Source organism: Cherax quadricarinatus, chromosome 11 (assembly GCF_038502225.1).
Source record: "Cherax quadricarinatus isolate ZL_2023a chromosome 11, ASM3850222v1, whole genome shotgun sequence".
Taxonomy (NCBI): Eukaryota; Metazoa; Arthropoda; class Malacostraca; order Decapoda; family Parastacidae; genus Cherax; species Cherax quadricarinatus.
Genome location: NC_091302.1, coordinates 12,787,548 through 12,808,190, shown reverse-complemented (window position 1 = coordinate 12,808,190; position 20,643 = coordinate 12,787,548). Strand labels below are relative to the sequence as shown.

Genomic DNA, 20,643 nt, shown 5'->3' with positions numbered 1-20,643 from the left:
AAGTCAGAGTAACTTATTTTCATTGGGATCCTTGAATATGAAGGCTAGGACCCCGGGTGGTTTCCATCCACCGATCTTTATCAGAAAGAGAGGATACACTTATATTTCGTTACATAATGAAACTAATGGGTGAAGGTGGCCCCTAGCTCGGTTGGTATCACACTCAGATGACACAATGAGTGCCCTTAGTTCGATCCCAGGTACGGGTGGAAACACTGGGCATATTTCTTTACACCTGCTGTCCTTATTCACCTAGCAGTAAGTAGGTACCTGGGTGGTATCAGACTAGTTTGGGTCGCACCCTGGGTACGAAATGAACTTAATTTGTTTGAAATGCTCTGCAGAGCCAGTTTTTTTTTATATAGTATGTTACTGATGTCAGCTATGGTCTGTAAAAGCTGTATCATGTACATGTAAAAATAAAGATTATTATTATTATTATTAGTCTGCCTCTGGTAGATCTCAATTTCTCTGGTTTCGTTTTTAGGGTATACTGTGATAGATAACAAGTAGAAGTAACCCTATTCATATACAGCTGCATTTGAATATTGTCACACAAGATAAAATGTTGCAACTACCATACATAACAAAGAATAAAAGAGCACAATACCGTGACTGGAACATTACACAAATAACTCGCAACATATGCGTGAGGTACCTTGGTTAACCTGGTAGTAGTAGTAGTAGCAGGTAGTAATCTGCTACTAATCTCTCCTAGCTACTACTAGAGTCCCACACTCCTATCTGCGTGAGCAATATCATACCTATTCTTAAAGCTATGTATGGATCCTGCATCCACCACTTCGCTCTCCAGGTAGTTCCACCTCCTGACTACTCTGCGTCGAAAGAAATATTTCCTAATATCCCTGTGAGTCATAAGTGTTTTTATCTTCCAATTATGCCTTGTGGACCTCTTTCTCGCCTCTCGAACATTAAGTTCCTACCCACCCTATCAATTCCTCTCGGTATTTTTTACGTCATATCACATCTCGCCTAGTCGTGTCGTTTAATGTCATCAGGTTTAGCTCCACATAGTTCATACCTCTTACATCTGGGACTAGTTTTGTTGCAAACATCTGCATTATTTCCAGGTTTTCAACTTGCTTCCATACTGGTGCTGTATATTCAAAGCTGAGCCAGCTATATATCGTATGAATGTGAATTACTCTTTGCGGAAGTTCCTGAAAGGTAATTATACGCACATTTACTGTGCCTGTACTCCGTTTCTGGTAGTCTTCGTAATCTTTTCTCCTTCTGTGTGTATATGTGCGTAATATATATATATATATATATATATATATATATATATATATATATATATATATATATATATATATATATATATATATATATATATATATATATATATATATATATATATATATATATATATATATATATATATATACGCACATATATATATATATATATATATATATATATATATATATATATATATATATATATATATATATATATATATATATATATATATATATATATATATATATATATATATATATATATATGTATGTATATGTATATATATATATATATATATATATATATATATATATATATATATATATATATATATATATATATATATATATATATATATATATATATATATGTCGTGCCGAATAGGCAGAACTTGCGATCTTGGCTTAAATAGCAACGCTCATCTTGCCATATAGGAAAAGTGAAAATTTGTGTATGCAATAATTTCGCAAAAATCATTCTAAACCTAACGAAAAAAAACATTTAATTGAGTTTGTTTTGTATTAAATTATTTTAAACGTATTTAAAATATATTTAGTAGGATAAGGCTAAAATAAATTGCGCTTCTTATAATAAGGTTAGGTAAGTTTTTCAAGATTCTTCTGGTGCAAAATTATAATTTTTTGCATTAACGTTAATGAAAAAAATATATCTATAAACGTATAAGAGAAATTTTTAGAAAGGACTTAATTTTAAATGAGTTCTTGCTAATTGACCAGTTTTACATATTCGGCACGACATATATATACATATATATATATATATACACACATATATATATATATATATATATATATATATATATATATATATATATATGCAATAAGATCACAGTAAACAGGTGATTTCAGAATATGCAAAACAGCCACTGTGAAAGAATAGAGAAATTCCAAGCGCTTTCGTGACTACTCACATTATCAAGGAACTATATAGCTCCTTGATAATGTGAGTAGTCACGAAAGCATTTGGAATTTCTCTATTCTTTCACAGTGGTTGTTTTGCATATATATATATATATATATATATATATATATATATATATATATATATATATATATATATATATATATATATATATATATATATATATATATATATGCAATAAGATCACAGTAAACAGGTGATTTCAGAATATGCAAAACAACCACTCTGAAAGAATAGAGAAATTCCAAGCGCTTTCGTGACTACTCACATTATCATGGAACTATGATAATGTGAGTAGTCACGAAAGCGCTTGGAATTTCTCTATTCTTTCAGAGTGGTTGTTTTGCATATATATATATATATATATATATATATATATATATATATATATATATATATATATATATATATATATATATATATATATATATATATATATATATATATATTATATATATATATATATATATATATATATATATATATATATATATATATATATATATATATATATATATATATAATATATATATATAAACACAATGGCTTTTTCCCACTGAGGCAGGGTGACTCAAAAAGGAAGAAACCCTTTTATCATCATTCACTCCATCACTGTCTTGCCAGAGGCGTGCCTACACTACAAGTAAAAAGCTGCACATTTTTCCTCTCCTTCCCAACAATTCCAGGAACAGCTTTAGAAAATTGACCACTGTCTGGAAAATCTTCCATCTCCTGCCCCAAACATCTTGCTGCCGGATGATTTCAACTCCTGATCTTCAACCAGTCTTCTTTGTACTGGACTGATGAAGTCACTGTGTGGTGAAACGTTTTCCTAGTAAAAATACCCAAGTGTTCCGCAAGTCACCGACTTTACAACAATGAGAGTTCAGATAGTAGACAATTCTCACGATGTCTTCTGTCTCACCACCAGATGTCTATTCCTCCCTTAACTAACATACTTTGTTACGATAGTTTCCATCATTTGAAAGCACCAAACCGAGCGAATGTGATATATTTCTAATATCACTGTTACAAAAATGTTCTGAAACTTTCCACTGACGAATCACAGGTTTCAAGCTACACTTCCTGTCCGACTGGAAGGACTGGGCATGCATACGTTCTTTCTGATAGCCTTGTTACCATCCTTCATTGCATACAATAAATAGGTGAAACAGTTTCTAAAAGAACATATAGATAATTTAGCAGGGCACCTAGCAACACTGGAATTACTAGACAGCCTTAACAAGACCAACCTAAACTATTCTACGAACAATCTTGCTGGGATAACCTCATCGAGATTTTTAAAGTGATGATTGAGAGTTCGAAATGAAGAGAGCCTGACTCTTTAACTGTGAGTTCATATCACACTGACGATTTTCTTTAGTATTTTATATCTCTGCGAACAGGCCCAAGTCATGGCCCACAGACACTCTGCATTGCAGTGGCTGTCAGCCTTGGTGCCCCAGTTCACAATGAGGGTAAGTTTACTTGTGGCATACTGGTAGCTGGCCAATACTGTCTGCATGGTCTTAACTGTACGAGCGCCTAAGGATGGCGAGCTAGTAACACTGCAGTCAACGAGATCTTGAAGAGTAGTCTTGCTACATATTGTTGCTACTGCTGCACTGTTGCTACTGCTACTGCTTCTACTGCTTCTGCTGCTGCTACTGCTGCTACTGCTGCTACTGTTACTGGTAATATTGCTACTACTGCTGCTACACCTACTCCTGCTGCTACTGCTGCTGCTATTACTGCTGCTATTGCTGCCACTGCTGCTGTTGCTGCTACTACTACTACTGCTGCTACTCCTACTACTGCTGCTACTCCTACTACTGCTGCTACTGCTGCTACTGCTGGAGTTTAAGTGGCTGCCTTATAGTATTGCTATTGCTGATATTTTTACTGTTACTACTACCTATTTTTATAGTTAAAAATACGAAAATTTTTTTTACTAAATGACGATCGTTGATAAAACCGTATATCATCAATATATTTTCAAATACTTCCCCGAAGGTAAGACCAATTTACTCTGTGATTTTCATCAAAGAGGCTGCTGTCAGCTACTTCTTAAAATTTATAAACAACAAATGTATGCAATAAGCAACTGTAAGGAAAAGTGTGGTGGAGACAAGGGATCAATACTCACCGTAGTTAAGGACGAGCAGCAGCAACAGCAGCAGCTGCAGCAGCAGCAGCTGGAGCTGCAGCTGGAGGCGATGGGCTGGCATGATGGTGGTAGTGGTGACCTCACTCACGCCAGCTTACATATCAATGTCTTTCGTTCAGTGTTTCAGACCTCTCTCCTCGCTCTCTTACTCTCGTTAACTCTACATAATGAACGACAAAAAGTGTCGTGGTTTCCGGTAACAATCACTCCTACTTTTATTATCGGAATTGACAGGCGGAGTTTTTCCCACCCCAAACTCTAAGTGAATTCAACTGTTTTTCGCTGCCTTCGAAGTGAAAGATTGCTTCTAAACAGAAAACTTGTCACTGGCGCTAATAGATGACTACTGCCACCGGCGCTAATAGATAACTATTGCCACTGGCGCTGATAGATGACTACTGTCACTGGCGCTAAGGCATACTATTTCTTGTCACTCTAACTACAAAGTAGTTAGTTGCTTTCACTGGCGCTAATGCATGACCTGTTCAAGACACTGGAACTAACGAGAAATGAGTCCTCATGCACTCACAAATGACTATGTATTGTCACTGGTACTAACAAATAACTAGTGTTGGTCATTAGTACCATTTGATGATGATCCGTCCTCGTTGCTGACCACTGAATGTATTCATTTTCATTACAATAACTTTTTTAAATCTGTATTCTTTACTGTTCTATAGACTTGCACAGGAATAGGAAAGATTTCCAGTGTAATTAATGACATTTAATAGTGTACTTTCTGTCGATCAGTGTAAGTTACCATATTTCATTACTTTTATTAGTAACCACTGAATTTCATTTAATATTTATCGACAATTATAGATAGTAATGGCCTAAATTAAACATAAACATTCTATGTCATGTGTAATAAACATTAGAAAGGTGACAGATCACGTAATGTGTACTAAGAGCTCGTGAATGACGTTTGACCTCCACTTAATAGCCTATAAAACATAACTAATTTTTGTATATCATTAGTATTCAACACCGACAAGATGATGAACAAGACACTTGTGCAACATCTGGGTATCTTTACTGGTAGACGTTTCTTCTTCCAGCTTTCATATCTCCATGTATGTATTGATAAAGTCACTGGATGGCGAAACGTCTACAAGATACCCAGATGTTGCACAAATGTCTTATTCTTCCTCACTGATCTACCACTACCTTGTGCTACCTTCTCACTGTTATTGAATTATCTGCCAGAGTTATGACTTTTTATCATAATTTAACTATCATGAACAAGTTAATATATGATTCCTAATTTACGAGGATTTTTTGCATTCAAGTATTGATAAGGAAACTTTTAACAGATAAATAGCGAAAATATACTGGAACAGAAATATTCGCTCCGTATATATCATATCTGGTAATGAATTTCTGTCATTAATGGAGACAAACAGGTTAGGAAGGTGAGAAGAATTGGTGTAAAACAGAGGAAGCCAGTAATAAATTGGGAGAGAGGGAGAGCAGTGATGATGAAGAGCAGGTGATAACTTTGCATATATATATATATATATATATATATATATATATATATATATATATATATATATATATATATATATATATATATATATATATGATATATATATATATATATATATATATATATATATATATATATATATATATATATATATATATATATATATATATATATATATATATATATATATATATATATATATATATAGTGAGAGAGAGAGAGAGAGAGAGAATGCGTAGTTACTAGTTGCCAATGGCACTTGTCAATAGATATTTGCCTTTTTTTTTCTTGGTAGATAAGACACATAGGCAAAATTTAGGCAACTTTATTCCGAAACGTTTCGCCTACACAGTAGGCTTCTTCAGTCGAGTACAGAAAGTAGGCGGGAGCAGTAGAGATGTGAAGACGATGTAATCAGTCCATCACCCTTGAAGTCGTAGAAATTGAGGTTGTCAGCCCCTCAGCCTGGAGAAGTTCAGTTCCATAGTCAGGAACTATCTGAAGATCAAGCGACAGTGTTGAGACTTAAATACTGTCGGAAGGAGAGGTGCAGAGTAGTAGTAGTGAGATTGTAGCCACTGAGAGGTCATGTCCCTCTCAGAACAAACGGTTCTCACTTGAAAAAGTTGTCCAAGGTGTTTTCTCTTCTGTACCAAGATGCCATTGTGTTGCAGTGTCTGACAGAGTGATTATCAAATGGTATACAATACCGACAGGTTGGTAGATAAGACACATAGGTAACATTTAGGCAACTTTATTCCGAAACGTTTCGCCTACACAGTAGGCTTCTTCAGTCGAGTACAGAAAGTAGGCGGGAGCAGTAGAGATAGTTCCTAACTATGGAACTGAACTTCTCCAGGCTGAGGGACTGACAACTTCAAATTCTACGACTTCAAGGGTGATGGACTGATTACATCGTCTTCACATCTCTGCTGCTCCTGCCTACTTTCTGTACTCGACTGAAGAAGCCTACTGTGTAGGCGAAACGTTTCGGAATAAAGTTGCCTGAATGTTGCCTATGTGTCTTATCTACCAACCTGTCGGTATTGTATACCATTTGATAATCACTTTTTTTTTCTTGGTGTGTGTGCTCACCTATATGTGATTGCAGGGGTTGATTCACAGCTCCCGGCCCCGCCTCTTTGTTAGCCGCTACAGGGTCACCCTTATCATACCTCTTCTTAAAGCTGTGTGGGTGTGTGTAATTGTAAGAGTGACACTAACCGATCGAAAGAGTAATAAATAAAATAATATCTTTTGAATAGATAACACACTTCTGACAGCATCCCAGCCTCTTGACCAACGTGCAGAGACGAAACGAGAGCCAGACACACACAGATAAAAAGAAAAATGGACGAGAGGCACAAAGGAAAGTTATAAAAAAGGACATTGAGAAAAAAAAATCAAAGAGCAGGAGGTAGAGAGCTCATCTTAAAATAGTGAAGCATGAAAGTTAAGAGATGTAAGAGAGGAAAATAAAGAGTGAGGTGGAGAGGATGCAGGCAAACAGACGGTGATGGTGTAGTGAAGAAAAGCGAGGAGTACAGACAAAAAAGAATACTGCATAAAAAAACGGACATGGAAACAAGAAGCAGAAACAAAGGTAACATACAAAATAATCAAAGCAAAGAGAAAAATATAATATCCACATGTACAGAGAGAGAAAGAGCAACAAGAGAGAGAAAGAAGGAAAACAGTGATGAAACAGAGTGGGAACCATGCGAAGAGGAGCCGGATATAGTGAGAGATACTGAGCCAGATTTTACTGGGAGCGAAGGAAGTGATAAACAGAACAGTAGGAGACAGAAAGTGAACATGGAGAAAGTGAGCAGTTGAATTAATAAAGGAAGGTCAGAGATGTTCCATCAGCATCAATCTTGAGATGCTGTAAGGTTAGAGATGCTCTGAGTACTAAGGTGAATAGGAGAAATACGGAGGCTTGCCTTTAAAGAATCAAAAAGGCACAACACCATGACTGGAACAATATACAAATAACCCGCACATAGGAGAAACCTGCGACGACGTTTTGGTCCGAGTTGGACCATTAACTAGACACACACGAACACACGAAGGTAACCGAACCAATATATACATATATACGAGAGAAGGACATGAACAGGACAAAAAGAAGAGGAAGAAAGAAGGAATGGAGATAGTAATGGTGGAAGTAATTCTGGTAGTGAAAGTAGTAGTAATAGTAGTAGTAATAATAATAGTGGTAGTAGTAGTGGTGGTGGTGGCGGTAGTGGTAGTGCAAGCAGTTATAGTTGTAGTTATAGTAGTAGTACTAGCAGCAGTGGTAGTAGTAGCAGCAGCATTAGTAATAGTAATAGTAACAAGGGGAGTGATCACAAGGCCAGCATTTAATCCATCATCCAACATGACTCACGAAGTGATAATAAAACTGCGACAGACAAATCACGGAACGGGTTAATGCACCTGCCTGTGAGTTTCAGGACTCATTCGCCATGGGTTCAAACCCCACCCGTTCCCTTTTCCATCCTCCAGCCTCTGTACCACGCTGTCACACCTGAACCACATTTCTTTATTTTTAATTTCATCATTCCCGGTAAATTAGATGGATATGAAGGTTAAGAATTACAAGAATTGAAATTTCTGGGCAATATCAAGGGAGCAGAAATACACTAAGGGGAAACTCCTGTAAAAGTGGTTGCCCTAATTAAGAAAATTTGCATGATGACATGCAGAGAGACGCACATATTAGGTGAGAGCTAAACATGACGTCAAGCCAGACAAAAAAAAAAAAATCTGTTACGACAAACCTTAATTATAAATTCAGACCTGACTTAAATCTGGAAATCAGAGAAGGCCTAAATATGATGGCAAGTGAAGGCCTAAATATGAAGGCAAGTGAAGGCCAAATTAAAAAGTGCAGGTATGTCTTAATTATAAACTCCAGGAAAGCCTAAAAAAAATAACAACGAAACAAGTTTTATTTCTTTGTGCAGTATAAAAGATGTAGTTTACACGGAATAAAATATTGTTAAGCAGAAGAGAAAGCCACTAACATGCGGTGCATTCAGGTATTAATTAATTAATACAGAGGAGTCAAGTGGCAGGTTTAAAGTCTTATAGCCAGGCAGGAGACAAGTGAGTGGAGAGGGAGGAAATGAATCATATAGGAAGGCAGATAATCAGGCAGGACAGATGCTGAATTTCAGCAAGGAGGAAGGCAGGAATGCAAACACTAAAGTGCTGAAGCTCCCAGGTGGGAAGTGAAATGTTCAGTCATATGTATACATTGTTTATGACAACATGTTTGCTTCTCTCACTATACTAATAATTGTTCTCTACACTTTGATGAATATATGTATGAACGTACAAACATTTTCCCTCAGTCCACAGCAGGATTCGAACTTGCGCACTCAGCATCAAAGCAAAGAGCCAGTACTGCGTATTGCGATGCCGAGTTTACAGGTTCGAATCCTGCTGTGGACTAAGAGATAATGTTTGTAAATAATTTCGCCCGTTTTCGAATTGTTAAGCACACACACAAACCTATATATACATATATATATATATACATACATATATATATATATATATATATATATATATATATATATATATATATATATATACTATATATATATAATATATATATATATATATATATATATATATATATATATATATATATACATATATATATATATATATATATATATATATATATATAAACATATATATATATATATATATATATATATATATATATATATATATATATATATATATATATATATATATATATATATATATATATATATATATATATATATATATATATATATATATATATATATATATATATATATATATATATATATATATAGGTTTTTGTGTGTGTGTGTGTGTGGTGCCGAGTAAGGCAAGCAAGTATTTGTGTACGCAGTAATTTCGCAAAAATCCTTCTGAACCTAGCGAAAAAATATATTTCATTTTATTTTTTGTTAAATTATTGTAAACTTATCTAAAATATATTTAGCTGGATTAGGCTGAATTAAATTGCGCTTGTTATAATAAGGTTAGGTAAGTTTTCTAAGGTTCTTCTGGTACAAAATTATTAATTTTTACATTAACATAAATGAAAAAGATGAAAATGAAAGACTTAATTTTAAATGAGTTCTTGCTAATTGACCGGTTTTTCTCTATCCGGCACGACATATATATAAATTTATTTGTGTGTGTATTTCCATATTGTGTTAATTCTTCTATCTGACACTGTATAGATGTTTTAATGTTTATATATCACAAAGATAGTGCCAGAGATATGGAAGTGTCCAGCAGGGACTCATATGGTTGGCAGGGTGAACCAGGGGTTGTAAAGGCGCAGCACCACTCTAGGGAACCCGTAGCGGGTACGTATTATGGTGATAGAGCACAGAGTAACACACACACATCACCCAAGCTGCCTGAAGCTAACTGACTCTCGCTGCTTCCTCGCTCCTCCACCACAACCCAGCAAGCTCTTCTAGCAGCGCATGCGTTGCTAACCCTCGCCAATATTACTCTTTGAGACCCACTTTTCGAATTCTATACCAAGTCTGTGACCTACATCTTGGTGTATTTCTTATAATTTTGTATATCAGTGGTAATATATACAGAGAAGCAAGTTAATTAAGCATAAACAGCAGCGTTAAGAATTCTTTCGTCAACTCAGGACATATAAATTCTCACAAACTAAGGTGAAAAAAGGTATATATAGTGGAGAGCTGTGAGGTGTAGAGATGGACTAGTGACGTTTCCTGCGGAGTGTCAATTTACGGACCGAGGTTAGAGCCCCTTGTTCACCCTTCTGTTTATTCATCGATAGATGTTTATTGTAACTTAATTTGAGTTTCTAGAGGGAAAATTCAGGTGGGTCAGTAAGCCTTTGTCAGTATTTCGCTATTTAATTTTGCGTAACATCAATCTTATTCCAAATTTATGTCGTGTTTCAGAAATTAGGAATAAAAGTGAATGGCCTTCATCATCTCTACACCTCGGTGGGAGACGGCCGACCTGTTAAAATATATATATATATATATATATATATATATATATATATATATATATATATATATATATATATATATATATATATATATATATATGTATATATGTATTTAACAAGTCGGCCGTCTCCCACCGAGGCAGGGTGATCCAAAGAGAAAGAAAATCCCCAAAAAGAAAAAACTTTCATCATCATTCAACACTTTCACCTAACTCACACATAATCACTGTTTTTGCAGAGGTGCCCAGAATACAACAGTTTAGAAGTATATACGTATAAAAATACACAATATATCCCTCCAAACTGCCAATATCCCGAACCCCTCTTTTAAAGTGCAGGCACTGTACTTCCCATTTCCAGGACTCAAGTCCGGTTATATAAAACAACCGGTTTCCTTGAATCCCTTCACTAAATATTACCCTGCTCACACTCCAACAGATCGTCAGGTCCCAAATACCATTTGTCTCCATTCACTCCTATTTAACACGCTCACGCACTCTTGCTGGAAGTCCAAATCCCTCGCCCGCAACACCTTCTTTACTCCCTCCCTCCAACCTTTTCGAGGACGACCCCTACCCCGCCTTCCTTCCCCTACAGATTTATACGCTCTCCATGTCATTCTACTTTGAACCATTCTCTCTAAATGACCATACCACCTCAACAAACCCTCTTCAGCCCTCTGACTAATACTTTTATTAACTCCACACCTTCTCCTAATTTCCACACTCCGAATTTTCTGCATAATATTTACACCACACATTGCCCTTAGACAGGACATCTCCACTGCCTCCAACCGCCTCCTCGCTGCAGCATTTACGACCCAAGCTTCACACCCATATAAGAGTGTTGGTACTACTATACTTTCATACATTCCCTTCTTTGCCTCCATAGATAACATGTTTTGCCTCCACATATACCTCAATGCACCACTCACCTTTTTTCCTTCATCAATTCTATGATTAACCTCATCCTTCATAAATCCATCCGCTGACACGTCAACTCCCAAATATCTGAAAACATTCACTTCTTCTATACTTCTCCTCCAAAATTTAATATCCAATTTTTCTTTATCTAAATCATTTGATTCTCTCATCACCTTACTATTTTCTATGTTCTCTTTCAACTTTCTACCTTTACACACATTCCCAAATTCGTCCACTAACCTTTGCAATTTTTCTTTAGAATCTCCCATAAGCACAGTATCATCAGCAAAGGGTAACTGTGTCACTTTCCATTTTGTATTTAATTCCCCATAATTTAATCCCACAACTCTCTCGAACATACTAGCATTTACTTCTTTTACAACCCCATCTATAAATATATTAAACAACCATGGTGACATTAAACATCCCTGTCTAAGACCTACTTTTACCGGGAAGTAGTCTCTCTCTCTTCTACACACCCTAACCTGAGCCTCACTATCCTCATAAAAACTCTTTACAGCATTTAGTAACTTACCACCTATTCCATATACTTGCAACATCTGCCACATTGCTCCCCTATCCACTCTATCATATGCCTTTTCTAAATCCATAAATGCAATAAAAACTTCCCTGCCTTTATCTAAATACTGTTCACATATACGCTTCAATGTAAACACTTGATCTACACATCCCCTACCCACTCTAAAACCTCCTTGCTCATCCGCAGTTCTACATTCTGTCTTACCTCTAATTCTTTAAATAATAACCCTACCGTACGCTTTTCCTCGTATACTCAATAAACTTATTCCTCTATAATTTTTACAATCTCTTTTGTCCCCTTTCCCTTTATATGAAGGGACTATACAAGCTCTCCGTCAATCCCTAGGTACCTTCCCCTCTTTCATACATTTATTAAACAAAAGTACCAACCACTTCAACACTATATCCCCCCTGCTTTTAACATTTCTGTCATGATCCCACCAGTTCCAGCTGCTTTACCCCCTTTCATTCTATGTAATGCCTCACGCACCTTCCCCACACTCACATCCTGCTCTTCTTCACTCCTAAAAGATGATATACCCCCCTGGCCAGTGCATGAAATTACCGCCTCCCTTTCTTCGTCGACATTTAAAAGTTCCTCAAAATATTCTCGCCATCTACCCAAAACCCCCATCTCCCCATCTACTAACTCCCCTTCTCTGTTTTTAACTGATAAATCCATTTGTTCCCTAGGCTTTCTTAACTTGTTTAACTCACTCCAAATTTTTTTCTTATTTTCAATAAAATTTCTTGACAGTGCCTCTCCCACTCTCTCATCTGCTCTCCTTTTGCACTCTCTCGCCACTCTCTTCACCTTTCTATTACTCTCCATGTACTCTACTCTTCTTATAACACTTGTGCTTTGTAAATACCTCTTATAAGCTACCTTTTTCTCTTTTATCACACCCTTTACTTCATCATTCCACCAATCACTCCTCTTTCCTCCTGCACCCACCCTCCTATACCCACAAACTTCTGCCCCACATTCTAATACTTCATTTTTAAAACTATTCCAACCCTTTTCAACCCCCCCTCCCCACTACTCATACTTGCACCAGTCCATCTTTCTGCCAATAGTTGCTTATATTTCACTCGAACTTCCTCCTCCCTTAGTTTATACACTTTCACCTCCCTCTTACTTGTTGTTGCCGTTTTCCTCTTATCCCATCTACCTCTTACTCTAACTGTAGCTACAACTAGATAATGATCCGATATATCATTTGCCCATATATATATATATATATATATATATATATATATATATATATATATATATATATATATATATATATATATATATATATATATATATATATATATATATATATATATATATATATATATATATATGTATATATATACATATATATATATATATATATATATATATATATATATATATATATATATATATATATATATATATATATATATATATATGTATATATATATATATATATATATATATATATATATATATATATATATATATATGTATATATATATATATATATATATATATATATATATATATATATATATATATATATATATATATATATATATATATATATATATATACATAACTCATAAACATCAAATTAATCTAAGTAAAATTAAGAGAAAACGAATAAAATAGAAACTAGAAACAAAGTAACTCTACTGACCAGTCATTATTCTACACAGAAGGTGTTTCATCGTGTCGAGAGACTCTACACCATGAATGTTCTGTGATCACTTTCATTCTCAGTCTTACCTCCTACATACGTAAACACCAGCTCTTGTACCATCCTTCTCTCTTCTTCCCAAGCACACCTAGGGGATCTCGGTGGAACTCGGGTCAACAAGAGAGAGTAAAAAGAGAAAGTGTGCTTCAATGGGTACCAAACACCGCTCACACAAAATAGAAAGATTTGTAAAAACTTGAGGGAGTTGGTTGCCAAAAAACTCAGTTGATTGAGACGTTATAGCTTATTAGTTCTGAGGCAAGAAGCAGAAATAGTGTCTGAATGTTGAATGTATAAACCTTATATGCTTGTTTCATTAGGGTCAAACTAACCTTTTATTTAAGAATTTACTGTGGTTATCATAAACACTATTATACAATTTGTTTGCATATCTGAAATATATAGCCTTAAATATATAAGCTATATTATTGGGACCATATGTAATGTATCACTTACTATATCTATCTGTGAGATTATTGAGTTAGGAAAGTGGATACATAAGATTTCTGTTTGGTCAGTTGGATGTATACAGTTCAGGATTGTAGTTTGTGTTTGTATAATTGGAGTATACTTGGAGAGGGTTTTGGGGGTCAACGCCCCCGCAGCCCGGTGTGTGACCAGGCCTCATGATGTATCACGGCCTGATCAACCAGGCTGTTACTGCTGGCCGTACACTCTTATCTTGCTCTTATTTTGTGTTATTGCTCTACTTGATTTTTGGCTGACTTTTGGTGAGGCAGTCATGGATCATCATACGTCATATATTTCAACCAATGAAAGTTATCTCCCGGTAGTGACGGTGCAAATCAAGAGAGGTAATTGCAAGTTATCACATGAACACTAATACCCAATTTATTCGATAAAAATGATAAATTAGGGCATGCACAGTCTAAAACTAATTCAAACCTTGTGCAAAGAAGAACCATGTATGAAGGTCACGCATTAAGTTTGAAGCTGCTCACAGTTTGCATTATCAAGTTATTTCCATTAAAGGGTTAAGCCAGTCAGATGAAGTACTCTGAATAAATCGCAAGAAAATCGTTATTTAATTTTTCTAAGATTTTTTTTTCAATAAACAAAAGAGAGGACATTTGGACTCTCACTGGCCAAAATCAATCCATTCATTGGTCTATGCAAGACTGATCAATATTTAAGGTTGAAATAAGTACATTACATGTAAATTATTAAAACATGTCATTTAAGCTTTGTAGTATAACACTGTTTTTTACACTGGTCTTGAGGACACACACATATTCCGAACACATAAACGTATGTTTTGCAAATATAATTCAACGTATCCCAACAAATTCAAAAGCTTTGCCATATTTCTAATCAGAAAAGGCATTCTACAGTTGTTTCACAAAGCTAATTTAGTTAATAAATAAGGGAACAGCTGGGGTTTGAACCCATGGCAGGTGGATGTTAAAACTCACTGGCCAGTGCGTTAACCACTGGACCAGATGTCAAGATCGATCGTGTTATTAATTATTTCGTTAATCAGTATGGTTAATAATGATACATAAAACTTTCTAACCCTAAGATCTAGGCGAATCTTTCTTTTGAGGAAAGTGCACCAGCACTCAAATTTTAATGCTGACCAAAAGATTCATTCATTATTTATTATAGAGAATCCAACAAAAGTTGTAACCACACAGCTTAAACACATCCATCTCAGATGTATTAATAACTGTTAGAGATTAAAGTCACTAAAATTATTTAATATTAATCTAGATATTAGAGAAAGAGCTTAACCACTAGATGCCATATAGCGCCTGTGCAATATTAAACATACAAATTCGATCCAAGGAGGAGAAGGATAAACCACGGTACGGGTGGGAACTGAACTCGTACCATACTTGTACCTGGCTCAGTATTTCCTGAGTCAGGGAAAGGATTAATCCACTTCGTTGGATCAAGAGTCACTCACCGGCATCAAGGCAAAATGAAACGATACTATACAGTAATACTGCACCATTTTGAAATTCAAATTGTCAAAATGACACCTACAGTGCTCGTCACGGCATTATGCAGGGACGCTCACCCAGCAGAATGCCGTGACGAGCACTGTACACACCATTAACATTAGTTATTTCACGGAAACCAGTTTCAGGAATGGTCTATATAAAATAAAGCAGAGAGCACCTGAAAATGTCAGTCGCTTCACAAACTTTCACTCAGTAATAGCTGACCAAGGTTGAAAGTTTAACGACGGTCGGATGAGGCGTTTTGAAGATTTTAACAAAAGCCTTGAATTAAGTTATATATAGTAAATTAGAAACATTGTAACCAAAAATGTTCCTTGAGAAGCATTATGAGGTATTCAAGGTTTCACTAGAATTGTCAAAATTTAAAAAGCTTGGTTGCAATATTTTCAATTTTCTTTTTTTGCATTTCAAAGCCCAAATTAAATTCAAGCTTGCATCCAAAAATATAACAACACTAACTGTAAGAGTTTGAAGCCTACTGGAAGAGCCATTCTCTAGTTATTACAGTCAAATTAACTAATTTAATAAAACTACTAGTTTAAAATTACACAGCTCTAAGCTAAAGCGAAACATTCTTTTAATAAAGCTCATCAACATTGCAAGTTGAAATTCTATCCGCTGAGGCATTCTTCAGTAATTGCTCTTAATCCTAAGTTTCCAAGTTAACTTTTAACAATTTCAGTAAAATTTTAAGTTTCTCCAACACGGACTAAACTCATAAGGTTTCATCTCTGTGATACAAAGTGTTTATGTGACTATTTTGAAGCTGCCGACGCTTCTTTTAGTCACTGACTTTAAATACACTTGCCGTCACCCACCGAGGAAGAGTGACCAGAAGAAGAAATACTTTCACCATCATTCACACTATTGCTTTCTTGCCAAATGACCGCAGATACAACAGTTTAGCTATTTCTCCAAACAGCAAATATCTATAGATACTTGCTGTTTAAAGCTGGAAAACTGGAAAATTATGGACTTAAGTAGGCTTTTAAAAACCAGACATGGGTTGCAGATCTGAAGTCGATCAGAAGAGGCATTCTCCAGGTATTGCACTAATTTCAATGATGTCAAGATCGATAAAAAAAAGATTTAGTGAGCCTGGCAATTTTGCCCGCACACAGCTAAAATTAATGGGTGTCATCATGGCCGTAAGTTTCACCATCCATTTAATACTGAAGCCATTCAGAAGAGGTAGACTGAAACACATTTAACTTTATTAAACGAGTATCAACATTTTACACTAATTTATACATAAACTTTGCAAATATGCAGGTAAACACTTGAAATCCAGTCTCCGTCGATATCGAATTTTGAGGTATCTTTCTGAACGTGTGAAGTTTGAAAGTTATGGTAGCCGTTCCAGGATGATGGGAATGAGTTCGGCAACTTTGGTCGTGGGGCGCCTACATTTACCTAGTGTTTCTAGAATTAGGTTCAGTAAGTATGTAGTAGCACCATACACTCTCACGAACAATATACATGATTATGCAACGGTACAACAAAAATTCGCCTGCGGCCCTCCATATGTTTTAAGAAACCAAGTCACAAATAACCGCACATAAGAGAAAAAAAAACTTATGACAACGTTTTGGTCCGACTTCGACCATTAACTAGTCACAAAGAAACAGGAAGGGAAGGGAGCCAGTACATATAGTTAATGGTCCAAGTCAGATCGAAACGGCATAAGTTTCTTTGTTCTATGTGCGAGTTATTTGAGTATAATTCCACTCATGGTATTGTGCCTTTAATAAACCAAGTTCTTGACTTCGTTGAAAATCACATTAAAAATCATATTATCGAGAAGGACATCCCTTCAGGCCTTTACCATCTCCCCATTTACCATCTTCAACCATAAATCCACCATAAATGTGCAGTGTTTCTCCATTTTTACATTCTTATGTTTGGGTTTAAATATATAATCTACCTAGTATCGACCAGTAGGCATGCCGCAGTGTTCCTCCATTATCACGCTCTTACCCCACACACGCGTCGAAAATTTGAAACCTATATGAGGAGACATTCTCATGTTATGAACAAAATAAGAACGAAAAGTCGGAAGAAGCAAAAAAAATCAAAGAGAAAAAAAAATTCAGGCAACCACTTAAGGGTCTTCCTTCAGTAACACCTAATGAGACAAAGTGGTTCCCTGGAGAGAGGAAATAAAGTGGAGAATGTAATTGTTTCACAAAGCTCGGTACAAGAACCAGTACGGAGTCTGGTATTAGTGAACGAGAAATTTGAAGAGATAATCTTAAGTACCTTTCTTCATAGATAATATGAACCTTATGAAAACTGTAAAAGCGGAAAGGACAAGAATAAACAATGGAGAATAAACTGCCAGAATTAGCGAGAAAGGAACAACAGAAGTTCAACTCCAGCAGTAATTAGGTACCTGGGTGTTAGCCGACTGATGGCGGTCGCATCCTGAGGACAAAATTAACGTAAGTTGCGGGAAATGCTCTGAATAACCAAGGGCTTTCTATATAGTATGTCAGTGATGTCAGCTATGTTGTGCATAAGTTATATCGTGTACTTGTAGAAGTAAAGATTATTATTATTATTATTATTATTATTATTATTATTATTATTATTATTATTATTATTATTATTATTATTATTATTACTGTTATTTTAAACCCAAAGTTATGAAAACCGTAAAACAGAATCCAAATGTTAAAACTCGAAGGTGAAAGAAATGCTCCTCAGTGAAAGTATTTTGTAAATCTCAATAACGTAAAGGAATTTCAGTAAGTAGTCGACCTTTCGCGTTCAGTGCTTAATTTGTTTATAATATTATTATTCTTCGGTAGGAAGTGATACTTTGTAAGTCAGGTTTACATTAAAGTATGTAGCATCAGCAAAGATCTACTTCTACGACGCTTGAAGAAGAGATATATGGTAGAGGGAATGAGGCTATCAGGTAGTGAACACTTCAACAGCCGCCTTAAGGAACACAGAATGGAACTCTGATTTAATCCAGGCAGCTCAAATATTGTGTGTAAATAGTTTCACATACACATGCACTTTCTTTCTCTCTCTCTCTCTCTCTCTCTCTCTCACTCACACACACACACACACACACACACACACACACACACACACACACACAGACAAACACACACACACACACACACACACACACACACACACACACACACACACACACACACACACACACACACACACACACACACACACACACACACAAATACGGGAGCAGAGGCATTGTCCGAACTACAAGCAATGATTTACAAGTCAATGAACACTGGACAGTTGCCAGAGATCGAGAAGACATCGTACGTAGTTCCTGTATATAAGAACCAGGTAAGCAGGAGACGTTGAACTACACGCCAATTTCACTGCCTTTTATACTATGCAAGGTTATGGAGAAGATAGTGAGAAAGAAAGTGGAAGATCATTAGGAAATATATGGTGTCAAAAACAATAACCTGCACGGGTTTAGCGATGCCGAGTCTTGCCTTATCACCCTTTAGGAATTCTATGAAAGAGTAAAGGAAGACAGGAGAAAGTGTTGAGTGAATTACATTTTTCTTAGACTGCAAAAAGGTCTTTGATACTGTACCTCACAAGAGACTGTGGTAATAACCTGAGAAGCGGGCAAGAGTAAGTGGAAACGTACTCTGGTGGATCAAGGAGTACCTTAGAGGAATTAAGCATTGAGTGATCGTCCGGGAAGAGATGTCAGAATGGGGAAGAGTAACGAGCGGTGTACCATAAGGATCGGCATTAGTATCAGTGATGTTTCTGATTCATGTGAACGATATGCTAGATAGAATTTAATCAAATATGTCTATGTTCGCTGATGATGTAAAACTAATGAGAAGGAGAATACGAATATATGAGGACAGAAATGGCTTCAAATAGATTTGGACAAGTGACTGATAGAACTCAACCCCAGCAAAGGCAAGGTTATGAAAACCTGGGGAAGAGGATAGAAAATGGGACACGGAGTATAGACTCGGGGAACAGAGGCAAAAAACTTCATTCAGAGGAGTAAACATAGTGTCTAGCATATCGCTAGTGGCTCACATCAACCATTGTTCACATGGTAATTCTGAGAATGGCCTTCAGGATTCTCAACAAAGAGACATTTCGGGCACTTTATGCAACCTAGCAGTGTGGAACCTACACCTAAAGATCATGAGGCTAGGGCAAAATAAATGTGGAAAGTTCAGAGGAACTAAGAATCGGCCTCTGTAACCATATATAGATGGGTACACACACACACACACACACACAAACACACACACACACACACACAAACACACACACACACACACACATACACACACACACACGCACATACACACAATCACACACACACACACACACACACAGTAGAATTGACTGAGTTTTTATAAAATACAGTAATATAAACGGTTACTACATACAGTAGTCAACAGATAGAGTAGACATCACATAATTACAGTAGCCATCACATTAAGTAATCATTACAATATGTAATCATCACATAGTAATCATCACATAGTAATCATCACATACATTAATCATCACATACAGTAATTATCACTTTCAACAGTCATCACATACACTGGTCATCACACATAT

General features: G+C 35.7%; 1 protein-coding gene across 1 annotated transcript in view; it reads right to left on the bottom strand.

The window, feature by feature from the left end:
• Window positions 1-5,067, bottom strand: part of LOC128687701 (zwei Ig domain protein zig-8-like) — a 113,969-nt gene extending 108,902 nt beyond the window's left edge. The window contains exon 1 of the mRNA XM_053775302.2: window positions 4,352-5,067. Coding sequence (XP_053631277.1) covers window positions 4,352-4,433 — 82 coding nt within the window. The 5' untranslated portion in view covers window positions 4,434-5,067. The remainder of the gene's footprint in view (window positions 1-4,351) is intronic.
• Between the last annotated feature and the right edge of the window lie 15,576 nt (window positions 5,068-20,643).